The 23,929-nt window shown below is 42.6% G+C and overlaps 1 protein-coding gene, 1 long non-coding RNA gene and 1 other non-coding gene across 3 annotated transcripts in view; 1 reads left to right on the plus strand and 2 right to left on the minus strand.

Moving 5' to 3' along the window:
- LOC136436951 (sodium- and chloride-dependent glycine transporter 2-like) overlaps window positions 1-16,496 on the minus strand; it is a 38,682-nt gene extending 22,186 nt beyond the window's left edge. The window contains exons 1-5 of the mRNA XM_066431366.1: window positions 16,419-16,496; window positions 8,070-8,262; window positions 7,106-7,237; window positions 3,092-3,259; window positions 2,837-2,939 (exon numbers count right to left, since the gene is read on the minus strand). Coding sequence (XP_066287463.1) covers window positions 2,837-2,939; window positions 3,092-3,259; window positions 7,106-7,237; window positions 8,070-8,202 — 536 coding nt within the window. The 5' untranslated portion in view covers window positions 8,203-8,262; window positions 16,419-16,496. The remainder of the gene's footprint in view (window positions 1-2,836; window positions 2,940-3,091; window positions 3,260-7,105; window positions 7,238-8,069; window positions 8,263-16,418) is intronic.
- On the plus strand, window positions 5,594-5,679 carry Trnar-ucu (transfer RNA arginine (anticodon UCU)). The gene is given in 2 exon segments: window positions 5,594-5,631; window positions 5,644-5,679. It is a non-coding gene; the product is annotated as a tRNA-Arg (tRNA).
- Window positions 16,497-18,621: 2,125 nt separating the features above from the next.
- Window positions 18,622-23,929, minus strand: LOC136436981 (uncharacterized). Its single transcript, XR_010756123.1, has 2 exons — window positions 23,836-23,929; window positions 18,622-19,298 (listed from the first exon to the last, which is right to left on the minus strand). It is a non-coding gene; the product is annotated as an uncharacterized lncRNA (long non-coding RNA).

The raw sequence follows: 23,929 nt of genomic DNA on the forward strand, positions 1-23,929 counted from the left end.
TAAAACTTCGTTCAGCTTTTAATTGATAGTTGAGTATTCAGTGATTAATACTAACCATGACGTCATCTTCCCTGCGTCATAAACAGTGACGTAATGGCTGGCTCGATTGTCATGGGCACTAATATCATAAAGGAGAATGCGCATCTGAATGGTATTACTTACCGGACTGAAAAGCACCGGAAATGCAGCGAACGCCCACACCATCACAACCATCCCAACATGGATGGTGTGATGGTGTGGACATGGATACTCATTATCCACCGCTCATGGAGTTACGTGACTGTGCTATCTGCATAACGTGACGTCAACCCAGCGGTGGATTGCTCACTCCTTGATAAAGACTGGTGTCGCCCAGTCGAAAATTTGGTTAAGTCCATTTCTTGCCTAGGAAATAACAGTTAAAACTTGTTTCAGAACATTCACACCTGTTTAACAGAACTTTTGCAGAAGGTAAGAAATGAATGCTTTCTTTATAGCACTCTTCTATCGCAATAAGCTAGCAATGTGCCCGTTACTTTGTATCAGTTTATGTAGTTTATTTTATCTCAATTCTTAAGTTTGTTTTATATCGTTTAGCTGCAATATATAGTTTTTTTAAGCACTGCCTTTGCATTTTATCATGTAGTAAGATTTCCATTATTGCCAACGGCGTGGGGTCGTGTTGGGTAACGGCAGGCTTTTCGGCCCAGGAGGCAGAACCTAGCGGTCCCGGGTTCGAGTCCCCTTGACAGAACACCGATGTTTTGCCAATGGAAAATGCAGTTTACACGACTCCCCTTACTCCCAAGTGTAAAAATGGGTATATTGTTTTCTGTACTTGGCACTGTTATTAGTTGTAAAGAACTTGTGTGCGGTGCCACGTCGTCCTTGTCTGTCCAAGAATGACATGAACAAAAGCGTTCATAAAAATGCCCTCTTGTCTAGTGTACTTCGTTACCAGCGTCTAGAAAACGTATTGTATATCATTTTGTGAAGGTATCTTAAGTTATACTGAGAAATAGAAGCATGTATGATACTTATTGTCATGGAAATGAGGAGAACGATCTATTTGTTCATCAGTCTTTCCTTAAAGGTCGAAAGTGGAAATTGTGTATCTCTATCTGTTTGTATCTGCATCTAAAAGCCCCCATCACGGCCAAAATGTCGGCGAGCTCCAATTACGCATTTTCGGCCGAAGTGCGACCGACGTCCTGTCGATTACGCGGGCTTCGGGTGATTTTTAGGAGCTAGGCCGACGTTCGCGAGTTTCTGGAAGTTGCAAGACATCGGCGACGATTTTTGAGATCGGTGAGCGCGTCAACAGGTTACCCGTACCTCGCCCGAGCAACGACCAACACTCGATCAAAAGCCGGGCGGCAATCCGACGATTAAGACCCTTTTTTTTGGTCGGTCGGAGGTCGCCCGAACACTTTGGCCCTGAGGGGGCCTCGCTCCGTCTTTGCACAATATTCGGACGACCGTCGTCGGTGTTCCGCCCGACTTTTGAAAAGTTAGGCGCGCATCGGGCGAGCGTCGTGATGGTGTCGGTAGGAGCTTGGACGGGCTCAGGCCGACCTCTTTCTTGTTTATGCATAAAACGTAACGTCAGTTTGGTTTATAACATGAAATGATAAAGAATACATTGATTGCATTGTCAAATGATTCTGCTAAGCTTTTCTAATGTCGGACGATTCAGCGGCAAAGTTAAATCTTTATTAAAGATAATTGATTATAGATGAAATGCGGACACCGAGGATAATACTTCCCGTGTCTTACTTGCTGTTGGTTTGGATGTGTAAATCTATACACTCATGAACTGAGGCAGGAAAAAAAGGACTTTCTAAAGTGTTTCCCCCACAAAAAGACTAGTTCTAAGTACATATTCATTACAGATTTAAAACAAATGGACTTAAATAACACTCATGCTGTTTTGTCTGACGAAGCACGCCCAGACGCCGACAGGGCGTCTATTTGCTTACCGACAGTCGGCCGAAACGTAAAGCCGGCGGCCCCGTGTATGAGGGAGCCTAAGGCATTAGCCTCAAGCGTCAAACCTCTGCACGTAAAAGAGCCAACACACTTATCGAGAAGAGTAGGGGTGACCCGGTGTGCTTGGCCCAAAAACGCGGGCCGTGGCGAAGCCGCATTGCAGTACCACTAGCTCCTTGAAAAAGCACCATGCTTCACCTCAAATGAGGATGCCTTAAAACGAGAAAAAAAATGCTGAACGCATGGCCATTAATTTACTGACCCATTTTGTATTGAAATGAACAGTGTCAGAGAACACGCTAGGCCCACAACTTTTCGTTTGGGCTTGGTCGCCAGCGCTATTAATCTGCCTGGGCTGGCGGGCATCACTTTCGGCACCGTAGAGATATCAGTACGGTAAGCTCACAATGATATAGCCGAGGTCTGTTTCTGTAAGCTTGTCCTTTAAGCCGCTCCGTAGTGGGGGTATGGATTGCTGTTCCCATACAGGCCGCCACATCTGCAAAGCGACATCTAGCGGAACAGTGATGACCTAGCAGTTAGCCACTTTAGACTAAGGCGTAGCTTACAGCGCCGTCAAATTCGTCGCACGCGCGTACGCCGTCGTGCGATTTGGTGTCGTGGAAAATTCAAGCATGCTATGCCAGAAACAATCGCCGTCAAGAATCTAGGGCAGCCTTTACCATGATAAGACCCAATAAGTTTGCAATCGTAAGACAATCGTACGATGGATGTAACCATCCCATTACAATAAATAATGTCCAACGTATTCACGACTATCCCAAGAATGTCAATCCCAAGAAGTTTGCAGTCGTACGGCGATCGTACGACGATCGTGACCGCGTCGTGCCAGACCAGATAATCTTACTTCCAGAACTCCTCACTCTGGCTGACTCTCTTCGACGAGTTCCACAGTTCTGTGTCCTGGATCTCAGTCCGGTTGTACCACGTCCCGTTAATCCAAATCAAACCTGCAAAGGGAATACAACATCAGTGAGTGACTGTGAGGGCTTAATCTAAACATGGGAACAGGGGTGCTGCGCCCCCATGCCATGACCATTATCTATGATAGTGAGTTGGTACAGCCCGTGTTATGAGAGAGTGCAATCACCCCTCCTCTTACCATGATCACTGATGGTACAGTCCGGGGTGTTCCATGCGTTGGTACAGCCCGTGTTCCAGGGCAGCTCGCTAGTGAAGGAGGCGAACAGGTAGAATATCGAGTAGGCCAGCAGCACGATGTAGTAGATCCCGATCAGACTTGAGATGGTGAACATCGCGAATCCAACACCTACAGTGACGGAAACATGAAACGCTTATATGAAGTTTTCTTTTACACAAACAGTAATGACTCTCACCAGCTAAATACGTTTCGATGCCTATCATCTTCCTCAGAGCTTTTGACCGGAGCGCTGTTTCGCGCTGCCATATGTAGCCGATGTATAGGTGGCGCTTTTTCGGCAAGAACACAAACCCTAGCCTGGATTCCAAACCTATTATAGCTCCCGAGTCCCCTCTCCGGAGACTGCAAAATATTGCGTTAGAGTCTGCGAAAGACTGCAGAACGTGCTGCGAAAAATTGCAGGACGTGCTGCAAAATAATTCGGGACGTTCCGCGAAATAATGCGGGACGTTTCTCGAAAGATTGCGGGACATTTGGCGAAAGATTGCGGGACGTTTCGCAAAACTTGAAGCTTATTTCGTGGCCTGTATTGTACTTTGTACCTGTTGCAGTTGTCGCAGAATAAAGTTCATCTTCTTCTCCTGTATGTTTATTAACCTAAAGGTATTATTTTCGGATGAAAATGTTATATAAAAACGAAATCTTCAATATTCACGGTTGTTTTACTTTCGCGGATTTCGCGCTACCTCTCTGCCGCGAAATCATACCAACGCAAATATACGTTTTGCACTCGCATGTTTGGGCCGCGAAATTAAAATACCCGCGAAACCCTCCCTTCTGCTTCTACCGCGAAAAAAAATCTCCGCGATGATAAGTATGGATATAATGTATTAGACGTTGCTATCATTGAAACCTTTTTCTGCTTTTACATTTTTGGGAAAATCTCTTTACGCATATTTACGCATGAAATAAAAATATAGTGAAAATTAATTTGTCGCCGTTTCTGTCGTTTCAAGGTACGGGGAAAAGGTGCGATTGAAATATATTCATAGCCTGTAATATTTTTTTCTCATTTGCCCCATGCAATAAAGAGGCGAACAAGGAAACACATAAACCACAGAAAAGGAAATTACAAAGCGAGAGTGAAATTTTACCGACGGGATTAATATATTTGTTGTTGGCCTTATTCATGACAGAAATAAATAAACACTTGCTGTTCCAACGAAAACTGCAATGGCTTACCAATACAGAATGCACAATAAACGTGGCACTCAAATTAAAGAAAACACCAGTTAGAAACGTCGGTTTTTATTACTAGTCTCCACAAGGCTTTTCTACCTACAGTGGTATGACTCGTAGAAATCGGCAAAAAGGGAAATAATTGTCCAGGGAAGTCGGTTCACAGTAAGGTTAATAATATCCTATTGCGACTGACTTCCCCTGGCGAATTGTTCTCCATACACCAACGGTAGTAAGGCTCAATTTACACTTGTCCTTTTAACTGTAATATTACACCTGGTAGTCTACTACTGTAGTGGACTACAGCTTTTTTCTGGGTGTAAAAAGAAAACTACTGTAGTCTACTACAGAAGTCTACTACAACCTCGGGGGTAGTAGTACTACACTTCGGCGGAGGTTCTGTGAGACTTCGAACCGGGTGTAAAGCGAGACTGCAGTACAGAGGTAGTAGACTACACTTCGAAGCCAACAACCATGTTCGATCTGACGTAATTCGAACTGATCGCGTGTTCCATTTCGGGTTATCTGCGGTCATTCTCTAGTTGTCTCAGTAAAACCGAGCTGTCAGGCCCCTTTTCTTGGTATTTCGCATCAGATAAAACCCCTACTTTTTCACGAATAAAAAACATACTGAAATTCCCTCCCGCGATTTTTCAAAGGTCACAATAGGTCACCACAGTTTCATGGCAATCAGGAACAGCAGGTGTCCTGCTTGGTTTCCTGTCAGTGAGTGTAAAGCGGACGTGAAGTTGTAGTGTACTACAGAAGTAGACTACCATGTGTAGTACTACAGTTTCAAAGAACAAGTGTAAATTGGGCCGTAAGTCTGGTAAAAACTATCATTTCACTACAAAGTAATAGAAACGCCACAAAGACCCAAATTATAAAATCCTTTCTTTAATTCTTAGCCAGCAAAATTGGTCCTCATTAAACTCTAGCCTGAGGCTAGGTTAGGGGCAAAAGTTGACAGAAGCAAAATCATATGTTTTGAAACGACCCTTCAGAAAATGCACTGTATTATTTTTGCCAGGCAACTCCTCTTGCAAGCTGTTCTCCAATTTAGGCCAATTTCTAACATATCTACTCTGCTTCGGGCGAAGCCTTTGAAGGCTAATAGAGAACTAGTAACTTTGTATATATAAAAGGTCACCCCTGACGTCATCATCATGATTGAGACTAATTAAATCAACTTCAAACGGCAACATATCGCAGTACGCGTTACTCACACCTGGAGTAAACATAAGGGCGGCATCTTTACCATGTGGCCACGTGGCGCAATGGATTAGCGCACCGGACTTCTAGTGGATACAGTGATTCGGAGGTTGTGGGTTCGAGTCCCACCGTGGTCGAAATTATTTTTTGTGATAAGGCCACAGCAAGTAATTTTTATGGATGACATCAGCGCGCTCATTAATTTTCGCCTGATTTCGAAATAAAAAGCAAGAAATTTCATTGCCCACCGACGGTGGTCAACATGCCAAAAATTGGCAAATATGTCTACAAGGACATGTTTACATTAAATCAAGGAGGTTTTATATCATATATGAAACCTCATTGGTTGAATACGGGAATAAAAACCTGTTGGTCATGATATCATAATTCGTCGCCTCAATTCTCGTTTAACAAGACTTATGATCTCAAAATTTGAAAATATAGGAATCTTTTTTTTTGGCCCGCCTTGTTTTTTTTCGCCCTATCTCATTAATTTTGGAATCTGCGGAGGATGTCATCCATAAAATTTACTTGCTGTGGCCTAATGAACAAATAAGGCTACTAAGTATTCATTTACAACTATTATCATTTTAAGGCCATTTTACTTCGATTATATGGATGACATCCTCTGGAATCCAAAAGCTCATGCGAGCGTACGAGTTTGGCAAAAAAAGTTTCCTTTATTATTAAATGTAATATAAAATGGTAAGGAAGGTTGAAAAAATGACTGAGCTCAGAGTATGGTAGATCGAAAAATTATCTATTCTTGCTTTTTCAGTTTCACATCTTCTTCTTTGACTTTGGAATAGACTTTGGCGCTCTACGACATTAGTGTCCGTTTTTCGATATACAGTAGAAGCCACTTAATTGCACAACGGATTAACACATACTTCTGTTAATTGCACAGAACCCCCAGATCCCAATTCACTCCATTGTTAGTGTTTCTATATCTTTAAATTTACGGCATATATTTGCTCATTTTGCAGCTGTTTTGTACGATTTGCAGTATGGTCGAATACTTTTTTGGGTAGACGGTCAAAACTTTACGCATGCGCGGATGCCATCCATGTAATCGAATCAACTTGGCCTAAAGAGTGAAAAAAGTTACTTACTCTTGACTCTGGGAAAGATCCTTAAGATGGAGGAAAGAATTTTCAGAGTAGAGTCCCTACCTTTAAATATGCTTTTTTTACCCTTGACAATGGGATAGATCTATTAAGGCAACCCACGCAATGTTAGGGCCCGAAAATCGGATTATGAAAGCCATTTTATTTTGTGATTTTTTATACATGATAAGTTTAATCAACAATATCACAGTGTATAGCGACGTCTATGCTGCAAAAATATGACGTCGTTGTGATATGAGAACTCACTGAAAATCGTCGCCGGTTTTTATAGGCTCGCGAAACTAAGGGGATCATTGTACGCAAATATGCTAAACAGTGTTATCAAATGTCACTACTACAAAGGTTTCAGTATTTTTTTATTTCATTTTTTGGGGCCCTAATATTGCTTTGGTTGCCTTTAAGATAGAGGAAAGAAAACTGAGAGTAGAGTTCCTACCTTTAAATATGGGGCTGAGTTTCCAGACAGAGATTGGCCCCTGAGAGGCGAACTGGCCCAGCGCCAACTCCATCAGGAAGAGTGGCAGGCCGGACAGCAGCAGCATGATGACGTAAGGAATCAGGAACGCTCCTGATTGGACAATATTCTGACGTCATAAATGATGAACAGTGAGAGTAATGGCACTGTTAGAGAAAATTACCGACGCCTTCAATTAGCCGTTTTACACAGAAATGGTAGGATTTTTCTGTGGATTTACATTGACTAGTGTTCGTATGTGTATGCCCCCCCCCCCCGTTCTGTCGCATCGGGATTTACGTTAAGCTGTGAGAGGGTTCTTTACCCCCTCCGTTTCACCCTTTTGAAACTACAAAGATTGGTGTTCATTGACGTAATTGCTTACCCTCTCTTCACCCCTTTAGGACAACAGTGAGTGGTGTTTAAGACGTAAGCCCTTGCCTCCTGCGTTTTACCCTTTTTGAACTACAGTGAACGGTGTTTACTGACGTAATCGTAATCCCTTAGTCACCCCTCCGTTACAGTGAGCGGTGTTTAGTGACGTAATCCCTTACCCCTTTCGTTTCACCTCTTCTAGAGTAGTCACTGTGTTAAGTGACGCAATATGATCCCTTACCCCCCTCGTTTTACCTCTTTTAGAGTAGTGTTTAGTGACGTAATCCCTTACCCCCTTCGTTTTACCTCTTTTATAGTGTTTAGTGACGAAATTCCTTAACCCCTTCGTTTTACCTCCTTTAGAGTAGTGTTTAGTGACGTAATCCCTTATCCTCTCATGCCCGTAGCCAGGATTTTGAATGGGGGGTTCTTTTTAATTTTTAAGGGACCAGCGAGCGCCGTAGGCGCGAGACGAGCGCCGCAGTGTAGTGTTCAGTGACGTAGTCCGTTCCCCCCCCCCCCGTTTCACCCTTTTGGAACTGCAGTAAGCTGTGTTCAGAGACGTACTCACCCCCTCCGTTCCTGTAGCAGAGGTAAGGAAATCTCCAGACGTTGCCCAGTCCAACAGCGAACCCTAGCAGCGACAGCAGGTAGTCCATCTTGTGCGACCAGTTCCCGCGCTCCACGTTCTCGTCCCCTTCCATGGCGGTTGCTATGGAAACTGCAGACGATCTGACCTAAAACCCAACCGCTGCCGGAAAGCTCTGAAAGGGCGGGAAAAAGGGAAAACCATTTGGGCTGAATTTTCTTTAAATCTTCACAGTAGAGAACTCAATAAAGTTACCTGTGCGGCGTAATACCGTGACAAATTACTTGTGCAAAAATATTTTGGAGGATTGTTTAGTTTAGATTGCCTGGATATAATTCAAATGTCCGAATGCTGTTAACATACCCTCATGTATTACCCTTCTATTGCTGTACACACAGAAATTCTCTATTTGCATGGTGTACTTTGTTTTGCTCAATGCAAAACTAGCTAGAAATAAATTCACGTTTAAAACTGGAACAAGCTAGAGCATTAGAAAAGTGACATTAGGCATAATGAAAGAAAACAAAACAAAACAGACTGTCTAAACGATGACTGGCATTGTTGGGGAAACCCTGCACAAGGAATAGTGAACATTCCCTAATCTAATCCAGTTGTGTTTCACTTCACTGTTGATTTCCGCTTAACAGGTGTTGGTCTATACATAGCAGCAACGAACACCACGATGGCAGCACTAGTCTGAAATGTTAATGTAAAACACACGGCACAACAACCTCACTTACTGTAAATGCAGGAATGTTCGCGGGATTTCGCAGTAGGGAGAAAATAGAATTTTCGCGGTGGTTTTGAGTTCACGTTTGAAACAATAGTTAGTCTTACAGTTACACAATGAAACGGCTTTTTGCGGTGGTTAAGTTCGCTGTAAATAGTTCACTGCGAAAGCTGCGTACATAGAACCCCCGCGATTTTGTCTGCAATTACAGTACCATTTCACAGTGTCGACAGTTACACTATGTATGCTTGACATGTAAGGCTTTTGTTTCTATAATAGAGCAGTATTGGCAGAGTTCCACACGTAATACAGTTCCACGCTCGCATATGTAAAATGTGTTTTCCTTCATGCATAACAGACGTAATTTTCTTCAATTACCTTCCAAGATAGTTATTTTTTAGCCTGAATTCAATCAAGCCTCCTGTGACCGCTCACCGCCCTGTAGCCGCCTCGAGGGGAGAGAAACCCCCGGACAGCTGGAGTTTGTGTTATACAGATTAGTTATTTTTCGGGTCTGTATGAGTGTTTGTGTATGTATGTGTGTTTTGTGTGTGTGTGTGTGTGTGTGTTTGTGTGTGTGTGTGTGTTTGTGTGTGTGTTTGTGTATGTATGCGTGTGTGTGTGTTTGTGTGTGTGTGTTTGTGTGTGTGTGTGTGTTTGTGTGTGTGTGTTTGTGTGTGTGTGTGTGTGTGTGTGTGTGTTTGTGTGCGAATGCGTCTGTTTCTGTGTGTGTCTTTGTGTGTGCGCAAATGTGTGTGTGTCTGTGTGTGTTTGTGTGCGACTGTGTGTGTGTTTGCATAATTCATAAGACCATAAAGGCTACACAATTTTATGCTAAGAGAAGACTTTCATACTCTGTATAACTTGTGTTATTCGGTCGGGGAAAAATATCAACTGATAGAAGTTATGCAGATAATGACCATATTTGCATAATTAACAAGAAAACATTGAGATACTTCAGTCGTACACTTAAAGATCATTCGGCGAATCGCGAAGGTATGAGGTTGCGGAACTCTTTCTAATTGATGAATTGTCCCACCGCAGTTCTAAAGCATAACCTTTAACCCCTGCACCACTCTGTGATTTTCCTCCCCTTTGAAACACGTTCCTTTCCCGAAAACACTTTGTCGTCATTTGTGTGGCAATCTTTCTCTCAGCGGGTAACCCTTTTCTTGGAGTTCCCTGCAAGCCACACCGACATGGCTGAAAAGAAAGCCGCACAAAAAACGTCCTGTTCCGCCATTTCGTCTCGCCGGTCGCGGATTGTTCTGGCAGAATGCGTTGTGAAACCCGAACGAACCTAGGGTCACAGCGAAAGTTACAAAAACATATTTTACTAGCGTCAGTCACATCGAGATTCCTCGCATTTGTGCCAAGTACGGGATAGTCTGTGTCTGGCGTTTCTATTACATAGCCTGGTAGCCATTCTAAACGGGCTATAGCCTAGTAGACATACCATCGTGAGCTCGCAGCTATCTCTACGGTGCTAAGAGCGTTGCCCGCCGCCCAGTTCATCAGCGCACACCGGAACTTTTTTTTTCACGGGCTTAGTTTCAGTTGTGCACAGCGCTCCGGGAAAAACAGGCTGACAGAAGCAGCTATGCTTTATCAAACTGGGCCGGGTAAAACAGCCCTATTAAAGCCGACCAGAGGAGAGTGGTGACCAGGCTAGTAAACAGCTTCGGATATTTTCGTTTGTCATCCTTAATTGAGCTGAAGCATGATACTTTTTAAAGTAGCATGAGTGTATTGCAAATCGGCTTCGCTACGGTTTTACTGACCCTACTGCCGTTCATAATTCTCTAAAGCTATAATAGGATTGGGTTAATTCTAAATAATCAGGCTAATTTTTAATAATCAGGCTTTTATTTCAAGAATGGAAGTGATCCAACATGAAAAATGAAAAGATAAAGTAAACAATATAAAGTTGACGAAACTTTCGTTGCAGTTGTAAAATGTTGTAGCTAATTTCAGCGATACGCTTCTTCAAATTTGTCTAAAGCCCTGCTATTTTTGGCACCGTCCACGTTAATTATAACCAGTAACGGACTTGTCAAATGAGTGACAACAGACGGGATTCGAACTCCCCACCTTTTGGTCCAGATTCAGGGTCACTATCAATTCTAACCGAACCACTGATACTCTTGTCTAGCATAGTTGTTTACATTTGTTTTAAGCCCAAAATCTCAAAGAAGGGGCGGAAGATTGCAACATTTTGTAACAGCCAAACGCCTGTATCAAAAGTCACTCAATTCCAAGATTCATACCAATGCAAAGAAACCCACCATGCCTAAGAGGCGTGTGACACATTGTGGCATTATGGTTAGACCGCTATTCTCGAAAATCAAGAGGCTCTCGCTTAAAAACCCCTGACATTCTCTGTGGAATGCAGTTAACACAATTTTTTTTTCATTTCATTCAAGCGAAAATAAGCGCCTACGAAGCAATATGTTGCTATTTACTGGAGGTCCCGTGATTGAGGAGAGCCATACGTCGAGCACGTTAAAGAACTCACCACGCTTATGAAAAGAGTAGGGTTCATTCCTGGTGTGATGAAGAATCAAACCTAAAATGGGCATTCTGTGCTCGGAACCCTCAGCTTTATGAGGTTTGACACATATTGATAAAGAAGAAGAAAATAAGAAAAATAACATGTCGATGGTACTCCCAACATATGTTTTGAGATAAAGTTATCCTCCCGGTTCGAAGTATCACCAATGACGTAAACAAATCACACACAGACAAATATTTGGCCTTGACTTTGCCCTCTCCAAATCTCCAGACGACAACAACTCGTCCCCCCGTCTGGGGCAGCCCAGACTTGTCTGTCAAAGATGCGACAACCTGGAATCTAGACTTTTACCAGGACCCACATAGGCCAGGTCTTCGGCAATGGGTCTAGCATACCCCCGTGGAAAATTTTCCTTCGCCCCCTGGAAAAAATCACCGGGTGGACGTGGTTGGAGAGGCGGGGATAGAAGCTTATAGTGCCGAGGAACTCCATCCTGACGCCCTGCCAGACTGGGCTGGTGACCAGGCTAGAGCAGCCTAGACTCATCTGTCACCAGTACGCCGGAACAGGCGGTACGCTTTGGGGCTATTCTCCAAGCAGATATTGAGGTGAAAGAATAGATCGTAACTTTCCCTGACGACCGGGCTCCTTCAACACTGAGAAATTGTAAAATAATCTTTCACTTCAAAATGCAAATTTCAAAGCAAGGGGCAGTTATGCACCTTTAATGTCCTTAAATAACAATCTGCAAGTATTGAAGTTAGAATTAGAGCACAACTGACACTAAAATCTCAATGTAAATGCAATGACAAGAAAATATGATGATGTTCCTAAGATTACCTATTAAAGAGATACGTGTAAAGATCATGTAAAAACACATGTTTAAACTTTAAATCTGTTCGGCCGTCAAAGTTTCAGAGGTATTGGCTGGAATTCGACTTTGGTCGGCAGCCACATGGTGTCTAATACAAATCCTTTTATTCCAGTTTTAGTATAGCTAGCCTGAGTGTCATCCTGTTTCAGTTTTAGGCTCTACCTTGTTTGGTGAAGGGTAAAGCCTACAACTGAAACAGGGTGACATTCAGGCTAGTCTTAGTACGTGCGAGGCGATATACCGTATTACTGCCTATGATTCAATCCAGTGATCATGCCCCCCCCCCCCTCCATCGGAATAGCCTGAATGCCAAAACCCCCAATCTTTAAAATGTCAATCGTTTGGATATTTCAGAGATTGGGGATCTGGCATCATTGAATTACGTTCCTTTCCCGAAAACACTTTGTCGTCATTTGTGTGGCAATATTTCTCTCAGCGGGTAACCCTTTTCTTAGAGTTCCCTGCAAGCGACACCGACATGGCTGAAAAGAAAGCCGCACGAAAAACGTCCCGTTCCGCCATTTCGTCTCGCCAGTCGAGGATTGTTCTGGCAGAATGTGTTGTGAAACCCGAACGAACCTAGGGTCACAGCGAAAGTTTAAAAAAACATATTTTACTAGCGTCAGTCGCTGCGAGATTCCTCGCATCTGTGCCAAGTACGGGATAGACTGTGTCTGGCGTTTCTATCACATGGCCTAGTAGCCATTCTAAACGGGCTATAGTAGACATACCATGGTGAGCTCGCAGCTATCTCTACGGTGCTAAGAGCGTTGCCCGCCGCCCAGTTCATCAGCGCACACCGGAACTTTTTTTTCACGGGCTTAGTTTCAGTTGTGCACAGCGCTCCGGGAAAAACAGGCTGACAGAAGCAGCTATGCTTCATCAAACTGGGCCGGGTAAAACAGCCCTATTAAAGCCGACCAGAGGAGAGTGGTGACCAGGCTTAACGGCTTCGGATACTTCTAAGATCTTTTAATTGTTCTTTTGCCACCCTAAATTGATGTGTCTTGCAAATCGGCTTCGCTACGGCTAGCGTGTGTTTTACCGGCCATAGTCTGTTGCGTACCGTTAATAAATTTATTGCAAATTCCTGCCTGAAGGCTTATTGCAAATAACATAATAAAAGAACAGGGTACAAAATAGGTATACGAGGAGCAAAACTAGAATATACAAACGTAATGGTCTATAACTAGTGAAGGGTTTGACTTTTGTAATATATTCTCGGAAGCTATGTACAAGTAATAGGATTGGGTACCAGGCTATATTTAACCAGGCTACTATTTCAAGAAATATTTTATTTCCTACATAAAAAAAAAATGATAAAGGAAATGATAAAGTTGACGAAAGCTTTAATTTCAGTTGTAAAATGTTGTAGCTAATTTCAGCGATACGCTACTTCCAATTTGTCTGAAGCCCTGCTATATTTTGGCACCGTCCACGTAATTATAACCAGTAGTGGACTTGTCGAATGAGTGACAACAGATGGGATTTGAACTCCCCACCTTTGATTCAGACTCAGGGTCGCTGATACGACTATAACGCAGTACGTAGTATAATTGTCCACGACCTCAAGTTTCACACCATCCACGCTAGAACCGACACATATAAACACTCTTTCTTTCCCCGGACCATCCCACAATGGAATACCCTGCCTGGCACGGTTGCGGCGGCTCCCACCGTTGAGTCGTTCCGTGCCAGGCTGGAGGCCTGCCCGCCTTAGCCCGGGACCTCAACTCACCCCTACTTTGCCCCTGAAGGGGCTATCTGGGGGTATCATATGTAGATGTAGATTTGTTAGACGCCCCGAATCTCAAAGAAAATTTCGGGTAGGGTAGGAAGATTACAACATTATAAGACAGCCAAGCGTCTCTAAAGTCACTCATACCAACGGTAAACAAAAAGTCGGCAGTCAGAAAGGCGTGCGGCACCGTGTGGCACAATGATTAGTTTGTATAGTCGAAAATCAAACGGTTCTGGGTTTTTACCCCTGACATGTCCCAGGAACGCACTTGACACAAATTTCCGCATGTCATTCAACCGAAAAGCGCCTATGTAGCCACGGGGTATTAAATGGAGGGCCCGTATGATACCGTATATGAGGGCAGCCACACCTCGATCGAGCACGCCAAAGATTAGAACACTCACCACACATATCGAAAATAGTAGTGTTTCCTCCCGTTGAAGGATTAACCCTTACAGTCCAATCAAGGACGTACTGTGGTCGGAGCCCAGCTTTATGAGGTTTGACACATATTAATAAAGAAGAAGAAGAACGTTTCAATGGTACTTCCAGCATCTGTTTGGAGCTAAAGATCATCGCTGACGTATTAATATCACATACAGCCAACAGTTTGGCCTTGACTTTGGACTCTCCAAATCTCCAGACGACAACAAACCGTCCCTCCGTCTGGGGCAGCCCAGACTTGTCTGTCAAAGATGCAACAACCTGGAATCTAGACTTTTACCAGGACCCACATAGGCCAGGTCTTCGGCACCAAGTCTAGCATACACCGTACTATAAAAGGCCGGGTGTACGGATCATTCATCAAAGTGATACTTGTAACAATCATGTAAAAACACAATTTAAAACTTTATATCTGTTCGGCCGTCAAAGTTTCAGAGGTACTGAGTGGATTTTGATTTTTTTTGCAGCCAAACTGAGTTTAATACAAATCCTTTTATTCTCGTCTTACGCGATAAACGAGGCGATAATTTGGTGTGTTTAGACCAGTGATCATGTCCACCCCTTCCAGGCGGAACCACAAAGCGCTCGGGCCGCCCGGGTCACTCCTGGCATCCCGCCGGCAACCAGATGTGTTCCCGCGATGGTATCACTCACCCTTCACCTCAGCCCGCAACACGAGGACTGAAATATGCACAACTTCAAGACGTCTCAACTTTTTCAAGTTTGACCTTGACGCGACTTCTTTAGATGTGTTCTAGCCTCGTAAGCAGCCCAAAGGCCGGGCACTTTGGGGAGGGCCGGGGGGCCAGCTAGCCAGGCTTTGTGGCTGGAAAATAGTAGTCTCCAACCAGACCCGATGGATTGCAAAGACCGTATCCGACTGGAAGAAGGAGCTTGTAATGCTTGGGTTGCAAAACGTACTTCCTCTGCCAGTTTGATACGGTCTTTATGCAACCTATAGATCTGCTTGGACATTAGGAAAATAGTAGTATAGAAACTGGCCAAATGGATTGAATAATATGCTAAGGGAGTCGGCTACGGAAAGTTCGCGTATTGTCGTAGCCGTCTCCCATAGCAAACTATTCACTCTATTTAGCCAATTCCTATTATTTTCCAGCGATCCACGGAGCCTGGTAGAGGCTAACAGGGGGCTAAGGTATCATGTTTTTTGTTTGTTTTTTGTTTTCTTTCTTTTTTGTTGTTGTTGTTTATGCCCAGTTTCTAATAGACAGTCACCCAATCCTTACGGGCATAATCCGAATTTATATACAGTCAGAAAATAATGAATTGAGATAGAAGTAGCAATCCAGAAAGTCTGCTAAGGAGGCTGTAAAGGTCTGAGACAAAGTGATGGATCATAGACCGTGAATTGAAAGTCAAACTTTCTGGCCGGCATTCATTTGGAATGGCTCAAAGGTTCACAGGGCCACATGTGGCCGCATTTATGTGGACTCTGTGTGGTATTACAATAAAAGGGGATCAGGGATAGCTCTTTGAAAATATTACTAGTAAATACAAGGCACTGTTTTCATAATGGCAGCATGTAAAGCGTAATATTGCAACTAAACGAAACAAATCGCCAATGGGCTTTCAGCGAGGCTCATGTAGGACAAAAACCTAGAGATTAGAGAAGCCATCTAGAGCTAGAGAACCATTTAGCCAGGCCATAGGCTGAACGATCGTCCTTTGGCCTTTGGTTAACTGACGTCAAAGATTACATCGCAACTTAGAGTACTGAAGCATATGATTTTGGGGATCGTAGAGGGAGCGATATATGTTATCTATGATTAACCTAGTAGTGACTTCAATCTATGCCTGATTATAAAGAAGTGCGTGTTGAGAGTTGCAGACTTACAGAGTTACAGCTGTGGCCTTTTGTAAACTCGTCAAAGATTACATCGCAACTTAAGTACAGAAGCATATGATTTTGGGGATCATAGAGGGAGCGATATATGTTATCTATGATTAACCTAGTGGCTTCAATCTACGCCTGATTATAAAGAAGTGCGTGTTGAGAGTTGCAGACTTACAGAGTACAGCTGCTCACCCACTTGGCTGCCACGTCGTATGGAGAGTCTCTGGGTGCCAGTGTTTTGGTCAGGGGTGATTCGTTTTGTCATAGCGTGGGGTCTACGGAGGGTGGCAGCAGACTTAGTGGCGAAGCATTTTTTTAATATATGAAAGAAATGAACTGTATAAGCTTGTAGAAAACCTATTTCCTTACTTCACACATTTAAGTACTGTACAAAAATTCATATTCCTAATGTGACTGGACAAACCTTCCAATGAAAAGCACGTCTGTTCTTTTATATCTACTATAACAGTAAAGCGAGGAGAAGTAGAATTTATCTAATGATAAGTCATATTCCTTTGTATCCGTTAACTGTACTTGTTATTTTGTTTTTGTTGCGACCTGTACTTAGCCAAGTGTGGTAGAAACGTGCAATAAAGGTCTTCATTAATTCATTTATAATAATATAAAGGGGTTCTCGGAGGGTGCCAGTGTTTTGGTCAGGGGTGACTCGTTTTCTTACAGTTTGGAGTATTCGGGGGGTGCCAGCAGACTCAGGGGCGAATCATTTTCTACTATAAAAGGCCGGGTGTACGGATTGTGTCACTGTCTCAGTGTCTGTTAGAAACCGGGCATAATAGAATAAAAAATAAATAAAAAACACATACTACTTTAGTCCCCCGCTAACCTCTACCAGGCTACGCGGATCGCTGGAAAATAATAGGAATTGGCCAAATAGAGTGAATAATATGCCAAGGAAGTCGGCAACAGGGAGAGGGACAATATGCGAACTTTCCGTAGTCGACTCCCTTTGCATATTATTCAATCTATTTGGCCAGTTTCTATACTACTATTTTCCAGAGATCAACGGAGCCTAGTAGAGGCTAGCTAGCCCCCCGACCCTCCCAAAAGTAGTACCCCGTCTTTGGGGCTGCTAACGAGGCTAAGAGACAGCTTCCTCTGAGGTCTCTGAGGAGTCGCGTCAAGGTCAGACATCTTGAAGAATTTGAGACGTCTTGGCCTGGCTAGCTGGCCCCCCGGCCCTCCCCAAAGTGCCCGGCCTTTGGGCTGCTTACGAGGCTAGAACACATCTAAAGAAGTCGCGTCAAGGTCAAACATCTTGAAAAAGTTGAGACGTCTTGAAGTTGTGCATATTTCAGTCCTCGTGTTGCGGGCTGAGGTGAAGGGTGAGTGATACCATCGCGGGAACACATGTGGTTGCCGGCGGGATGCCAAGAGTGACCCGGGCGGCCTGAGCGCTTTGTGGTTCCGCTGGAAGGGAGTGGTCATGATCCCCGGTCTGACGACACTAACTTATCGTCTCGTTTATCACGTAATTCTAGGGTCATATTTCCTAACCGTGGCCCGGCCGGGCTGTTTGCGGAAACGAAAAATGAAAGTATATGTCAGTAAATTTGCACAAGCTATGCTCTTAAATGATTTTGAGTACGTTTTGTGGTTTTGGTGTCTTTTATATCACAATTTTCGTTCCCAAAGACTGCCCGGCCGGGCCCCGAATTGGAAATGTGACCCTAGCTTAAGACGGGAATAAAAGCATTTGTATTAGACCCAGTTTGGCTGCCAAAAAATCGAAATCCACTCACAATATATATCAAATTTTGTCGGCCAACCAGATTAACAGTATGAAAATGTGTTTTTACATGGTCTTTCCAATTATCTCTTCTTGTATTGTCTAGTATCAATTTTGGCTTATCATTTCATTTACTTGACGATATTTGTGTCAGTTACGGCGTGCGATATTTATTATTTGATTTGAAATCGAACACTTACAAAATCAGGTCCTTGCTTTAAAATTCACCCAAAGTTAGTTCCAAGCAGACGACTTATTTGAGTTGAATGTGTGATATTCATTGCCAATGCTTAGGAGTCGGAAGGCTACCATTGTGATGAAGTGACTCTCAGACAAATTTGACCCGCTACTGCGGTCACGTGTCGCTGACGTCACGTTGCAGTAGCCGGGTCATTCCGTGAACAGGGTTGATGGGGTCAACCGAAAATTGGGGGTAAGTCCCAATTTCTCTTACAGTGTTGGACGAAAAATTAAGTCTTGTTAATAATGAATTCTACCAACACAGATGAACTTTTATGCCATACGCTAACTCAGACAAATTTGCTGTTGTTTTCCCATAATTGACTCAACTACATTCGTATTCATCCTTAAGCTTGCACACTTCCAATACACACACAATGAAGAAAACCACTGGAGGCATGTCTGATTTATTCATTCATGTTTCTTTAATTCCATAATCCCAGTACAGATGACTGTTTCAATCCATTCTGGCGCTACTGGGATTAAGTTTTTGAGCACCCTATAGTGGTGTAACTTTCTTCTTTTCTTTTCTTTTAAAACCTAAGGCCTGAAGCTCATCGTCAGGTCTTGAATTACGACATATAACCACTACAATTGGTAAAGCAACGGTGAGGGAAGGCACTCAGGTGACACGTCCTCGTCAGCGTCTGGGAGGAGCCATCCGCCCAAACTCAGACCAGCTGTTGGGGTTCCAGCTGAAGGGGATCGTTCCATTTATTGCCCTGGAGTTGACGGCCGTTGAGGTGGTCTCTCGTCCAATGGGAGGAGCCATCCGCCCATACTCAGACCAGCTGTTGGGGTTCCAGCCGCCGAGGATCGTTCCATTTCCGTTGGAGACAGCGTCGATGCTTCTGGTTGTTTCCATTCGTTGGCGTTTGAGCCAAGCGATGAGCATGCGTCGATGTTGAACAAACCACCACGGCCCCCACTGACTGCCTCTCAAGTTGTGGCGGTCCCGGTTGGTTGTAACGTGCCCACTGATCAGGGCTTTGGCCGCCTTGTCTTGAGGCAAGCGTCCCTGCAACAGTAGGATCTTCTCCAAGGGCCCGGCATCTTGATAGCGATTTCCTACAAGAACATGAAACACTGCGCATCAATGTTAAGCCCGTCAAAAAGCAGATCATTATGTCGAAGTTTACACATGATAATTTCTTTCTGCTATCTTACCTCAGATACTTAAAGCTTTATTTCTTTTATTTCTATTTTTTTTTTTTCATTCCACATAATGACATACCCGTAGCCAGGGGGGGGGGGGGTCAGGGCTTCGGACGAACCCCCCACAGACTTGAAGGTCCACTTTCACAGGCTTGAAGCTCCACTTTTTAATGTTCAAGATTTTTTTAAGGCAGGCTTATTTGTATCACCAGCAACGCCACAGAGGTTAGAATCCTAGAAAAAAAAATTGTCTCTGATTTTTCCTCTGTAATTCTCTCAAAAACACGGGAAATGCACTTTTAGAAGGTTCAATTCTTAGACTATGAAACGCTCGAGGGTCCACCTTTTAAAGTCCAAGTTTTTTTTCAAGATGGACTTATTAGTATCACCAGCGGAGCTAAAAATCCTAGAAAAAAACGCTAACTTAGTCTATGAAACGCTCGAGGGTCCACTTTTTAAAGTCCAATTTTTTTTTCAAGATGGACTTATTAGTATCACCAGCGGAGCTAAAATCCTGAAAAAACTGCTAACTTAGTTTCTGATTTCTTCCTCCCAATCAAAATCCTGGCTACTGGCATGAATGACATACTCTTTCTCTGTCTGTCTGTCTGTCTGTCTGTCTCTCTCTCTCTCAATTTAACGTCTTTTATTCCCCATCACATGTGGGTTGGACGTGCTTGCACCTTAATGGGGGAGCCCATGGACCCATTCAAAATATATGACGTCATTTTGTGACGTCATTTTGATGTAATTGCTGTTGCTATTGACAGCAAAAGTTTAAGCCCAATGAAGACAATGCATACATACACTATATTTTAGGAGTTAGAGGGGTCTGAGGAGGAGGGCCTCTAAAGATCCTCCCATGACCAAGGAAGGCCGTTCTGAACAGGGTTAAACATTTAAAGGCTGTTTCACTACATGGTCAGTTCGCTACAGTAGTGTGGTTTCGCAGGAAAACACTGAAATATCATTTACACCGATATAAGTGAAATTTGTTAAATATGCCTGTCAGAAACCCGCCGTCATGCCAACACAAAAATTACAAACTCAAAGGACATGCTAACAGGAACGTTAAGTGATACGGGCTTCAGATATTCAAGAAGACGGATATGAGTTGCTAACGTTAAATACAGAAAATTAAACCTTGTTTTGCCAGGGTACACATAATGTATGATCACTTAAAGTATTATTCCTCTTTTTGCCTAATTCAATGATCCATACCCCTAACAGAAAGGGGGAGGCCACTACGCAGCGGCTAAAAGGACGGGCTTATAGAAACAGGCCTGCGCTTAGCTTGCATGGTAATCATACCATCGGGAACTCCCCGTACTAATATCTCTACGGCATCGGGAGTGATACCCGCCCGCCTAGGCGGATTTATACGCCCGCCTAAACCCAAGTAAAAAAGTTGCGGGCCTAGCGCGTCCTTAACACTGTCATTTGCCCTTACCGTAAACACATGCATGGATCAGTGAATAGTCGTGGATCGCAATCCATGCACTCAGCATACACACGCATTTGAATCTATTTCGCCTTGAATCCCCACGCCCTATGAACTGGCATTGCCCGCCGTATTACGCGTATGAAAATCTTCGGGCTCACAGCCTTATGCAGCCCAAACTTTTAAAAAATGGTAATACCGCGGATTTCATTCATGGACAAAACGTAATCTTGTTTGTAGTAAAACCATTACTAATGCTAACAATCTAGAGTCCATTCCAAAACACCAAGGGGGTTGTTGTTGCCATAATTCACAAATGTTTTCAATTCATTGTGATTATTTGTCACATATGAAATTTGATATAATTTTAAATGTGATTTCAACTTTATAAATATTTTCCCGGTTTCCTAAAACTTTATACTCTTCATGTGTAAGATCAAATACAAAAATATGAATTTATTTGAATTTAATTAGATAATTTAGAAATATTTTGAAAGTAAATGCACAAAAACCTCTTTATTTGTAATAATTTCTAAACATCTATGTGATTATTTAACTTTTAGAAATATAAACAAAAAATGGTAGAAAATGTTTAACAATGGTAGAATGGTGATTGCCCCTATAAAAGTAGGTGCTAATCTTGCCCTTCTGTCTGCCTTTGTACATCTTTAGACTTCACTGCAGGACACCGCTCGGTCCTTTGTGGAAAGCATTCTTCCCTAAACTTCGCAAGGATGTGTGAATTACTTTCTTCCCAGCCCTCTGACCTATTTATAGAGATGTTACAAATAATGGTAGAAAATGGTAAGAAATTGTAAAAAATTGTAAATAATGGTAGAATGCTGTTACCATTATTTAGAAACCATTGTAAATATCATATTCTACATCATGAATATTTCTAAAGTTTTAGAAAACTTAAGAAATATTTAGAAAGTTGAAATCACATTCAAAATATTTCAAAAGTATCAAATCTCTTACACAAATAATAACAATAACTTGAAAATAGTTCTAAATTATGACAATAACAACCCTCGCGGTGACTTGGAATGGACTCTAACGGTATCACCATTTTACCATTATTTACCATTTTTAACATTTCTTACCATCATTCGTTATATCTTTATAAATAGGTCAGAGTGCTGGGAAGAAAGCAATTCACATATCCTTGCAAAGTGTACGGTATGAAGCTTTCCACAAAGGACCCAGAATGTCCTCTAGTGAAATCTAAAGATGTACAAAAGCAGAGTAAGAAGAGCCGGATTAGCACTTACTTTTATGGGGGCCACTACCATTCTACTATGTTTTGCCAGGGTACACATAATGTATGATCACTTAAAGAATTATTCCTCTTTTTGCCTAATTCTATGATCCATATCCCCCACTGAAGGAGTTAGGTTAGTACGCAGAGGCTAAGAGAACAGGCTATCAGGAACGTTAAGTGATACGGGCTTCAGATATTCAAGGAGACGGATATGAGTTGCTAACGTTACATGCAGTAAATTAAACCTTGTTTTGCCAGGGTACACATAAAGTTTGATCACTTAAAGTATTATTCCTCTTTAATTTTTGCATACTTCAATGTTCTATACCCCTCACAGAAAGGAGAAGGTCACTACGCAAAAGCTAAGAGAAAGGGTAGGCTTATAGTAACAGGCCTGTACTTGGCTTGCATGGTAACCATACCATAGGTCGCTCCCCGTACTAATATCTCTACGGCACCGGGAGTGATGCCCGCCCTCCTAGGTAGATTTATATACGCCCGCCTAAACCCAAGTAAAAAGTTGTGGGCCTAGCGCGTCTACAAACACTGTCATTTGTCCTTACCGTAAACACATGCATGGGTCATTTAATGGCAGCGCATCACAATCCATGCACTCAGCATACACACGCATTTGAATCTATTTCGCCTTGAATCCCCACGCCTTATGAACCGGTTTCGCCCGCCGTATTACGCGTATGAAAATCTTCGAGCTCATAGCCTCATGCAGCCCGAACTTAAAAATAAGGTAATACCGCGGATTTCATTCATGGACAAAACGTAATCTTGTTTGTAGTAAAACCATTTCTAAAGCTTATAGTCTAGAGTCCATTCCAAATCATCAAGAGGGTTGTTATTGTCATAATTTAGAAATGTTTTCAATTCATTGTGATTATTTTGTCACAGGAGATTTGATGTTTTGAATGTGATTTCAACTTTATAAGTATTTTCCCGGTTTTCTAAAATTTTATATTCATGATGTGGTATATGGTATTTCAAACAGTTTCTAGATAACGGTAACAGTACAGCATTCTACTAATATTTACCATTTTTACCATTTTTTTACCATTATTTGTAACATCTTTATAAATAGGTCAGATTGCTGGGAAGAAAGCAATTCGTACATCCTTGCGAAGTGTAGGGAATGAAGCTTAAGTTTCCACAAAAGAACCCAAAGTGTCTTGCAGTGAAATCTTAAGATGTACAAAAGCAGACAGAAGAGTCGGATCAGCACCGACATTTATGGGGGCCCACTACCATTCTACAATTATTTACAATTTTCTTACATTTTTGTGTAAATATTTATTAAATTGAAAGAATCATATCGATGTTGAGATTCTAAATAAAGAAATTTTTGCGCAGTAACTTTCAAAATGTTACAAAATATCAAATTGAATCCGAACAGATTCAAATGTCATGTTCACTTTTTTTTTGAAAAATTCAAAACTATTGTCCCTCAGATATTCTTTTATTAAAATCAATTCAAAATTATTACAAATGTTATTCAAAATCCCTATTGGTGACTTGCAATGGACTCTATCTTGAGAAATAACATTCAAATGTAGAGAAGCGACTTCTACAATGTAGCGAAAAACACGTCTGCCATGTAGTGAAAATACTTCTGCCATGTAGCTTAACGACTGTAGCGAACTGACAATGTAGCGAAACAAACGGTTACCGTTTGAACTGTGAAAGAACTCCTAACAGAAAACTCTACTCTAGAGAGAATAACAACTGCATCGCTTGCCCACCATTTAAGCCGGTTGATTGAACGTCCCAGCTCCCCAGGCAGCATCCTATCAGCAATGCAACAGTGATTGCAAGTCTACGCATCATGATTCTGTG

The sequence above is a fragment of the Branchiostoma lanceolatum genome, chromosome 6, assembly GCF_035083965.1.
Source record: "Branchiostoma lanceolatum isolate klBraLanc5 chromosome 6, klBraLanc5.hap2, whole genome shotgun sequence".
Taxonomy (NCBI): Eukaryota; Metazoa; Chordata; class Leptocardii; order Amphioxiformes; family Branchiostomatidae; genus Branchiostoma; species Branchiostoma lanceolatum.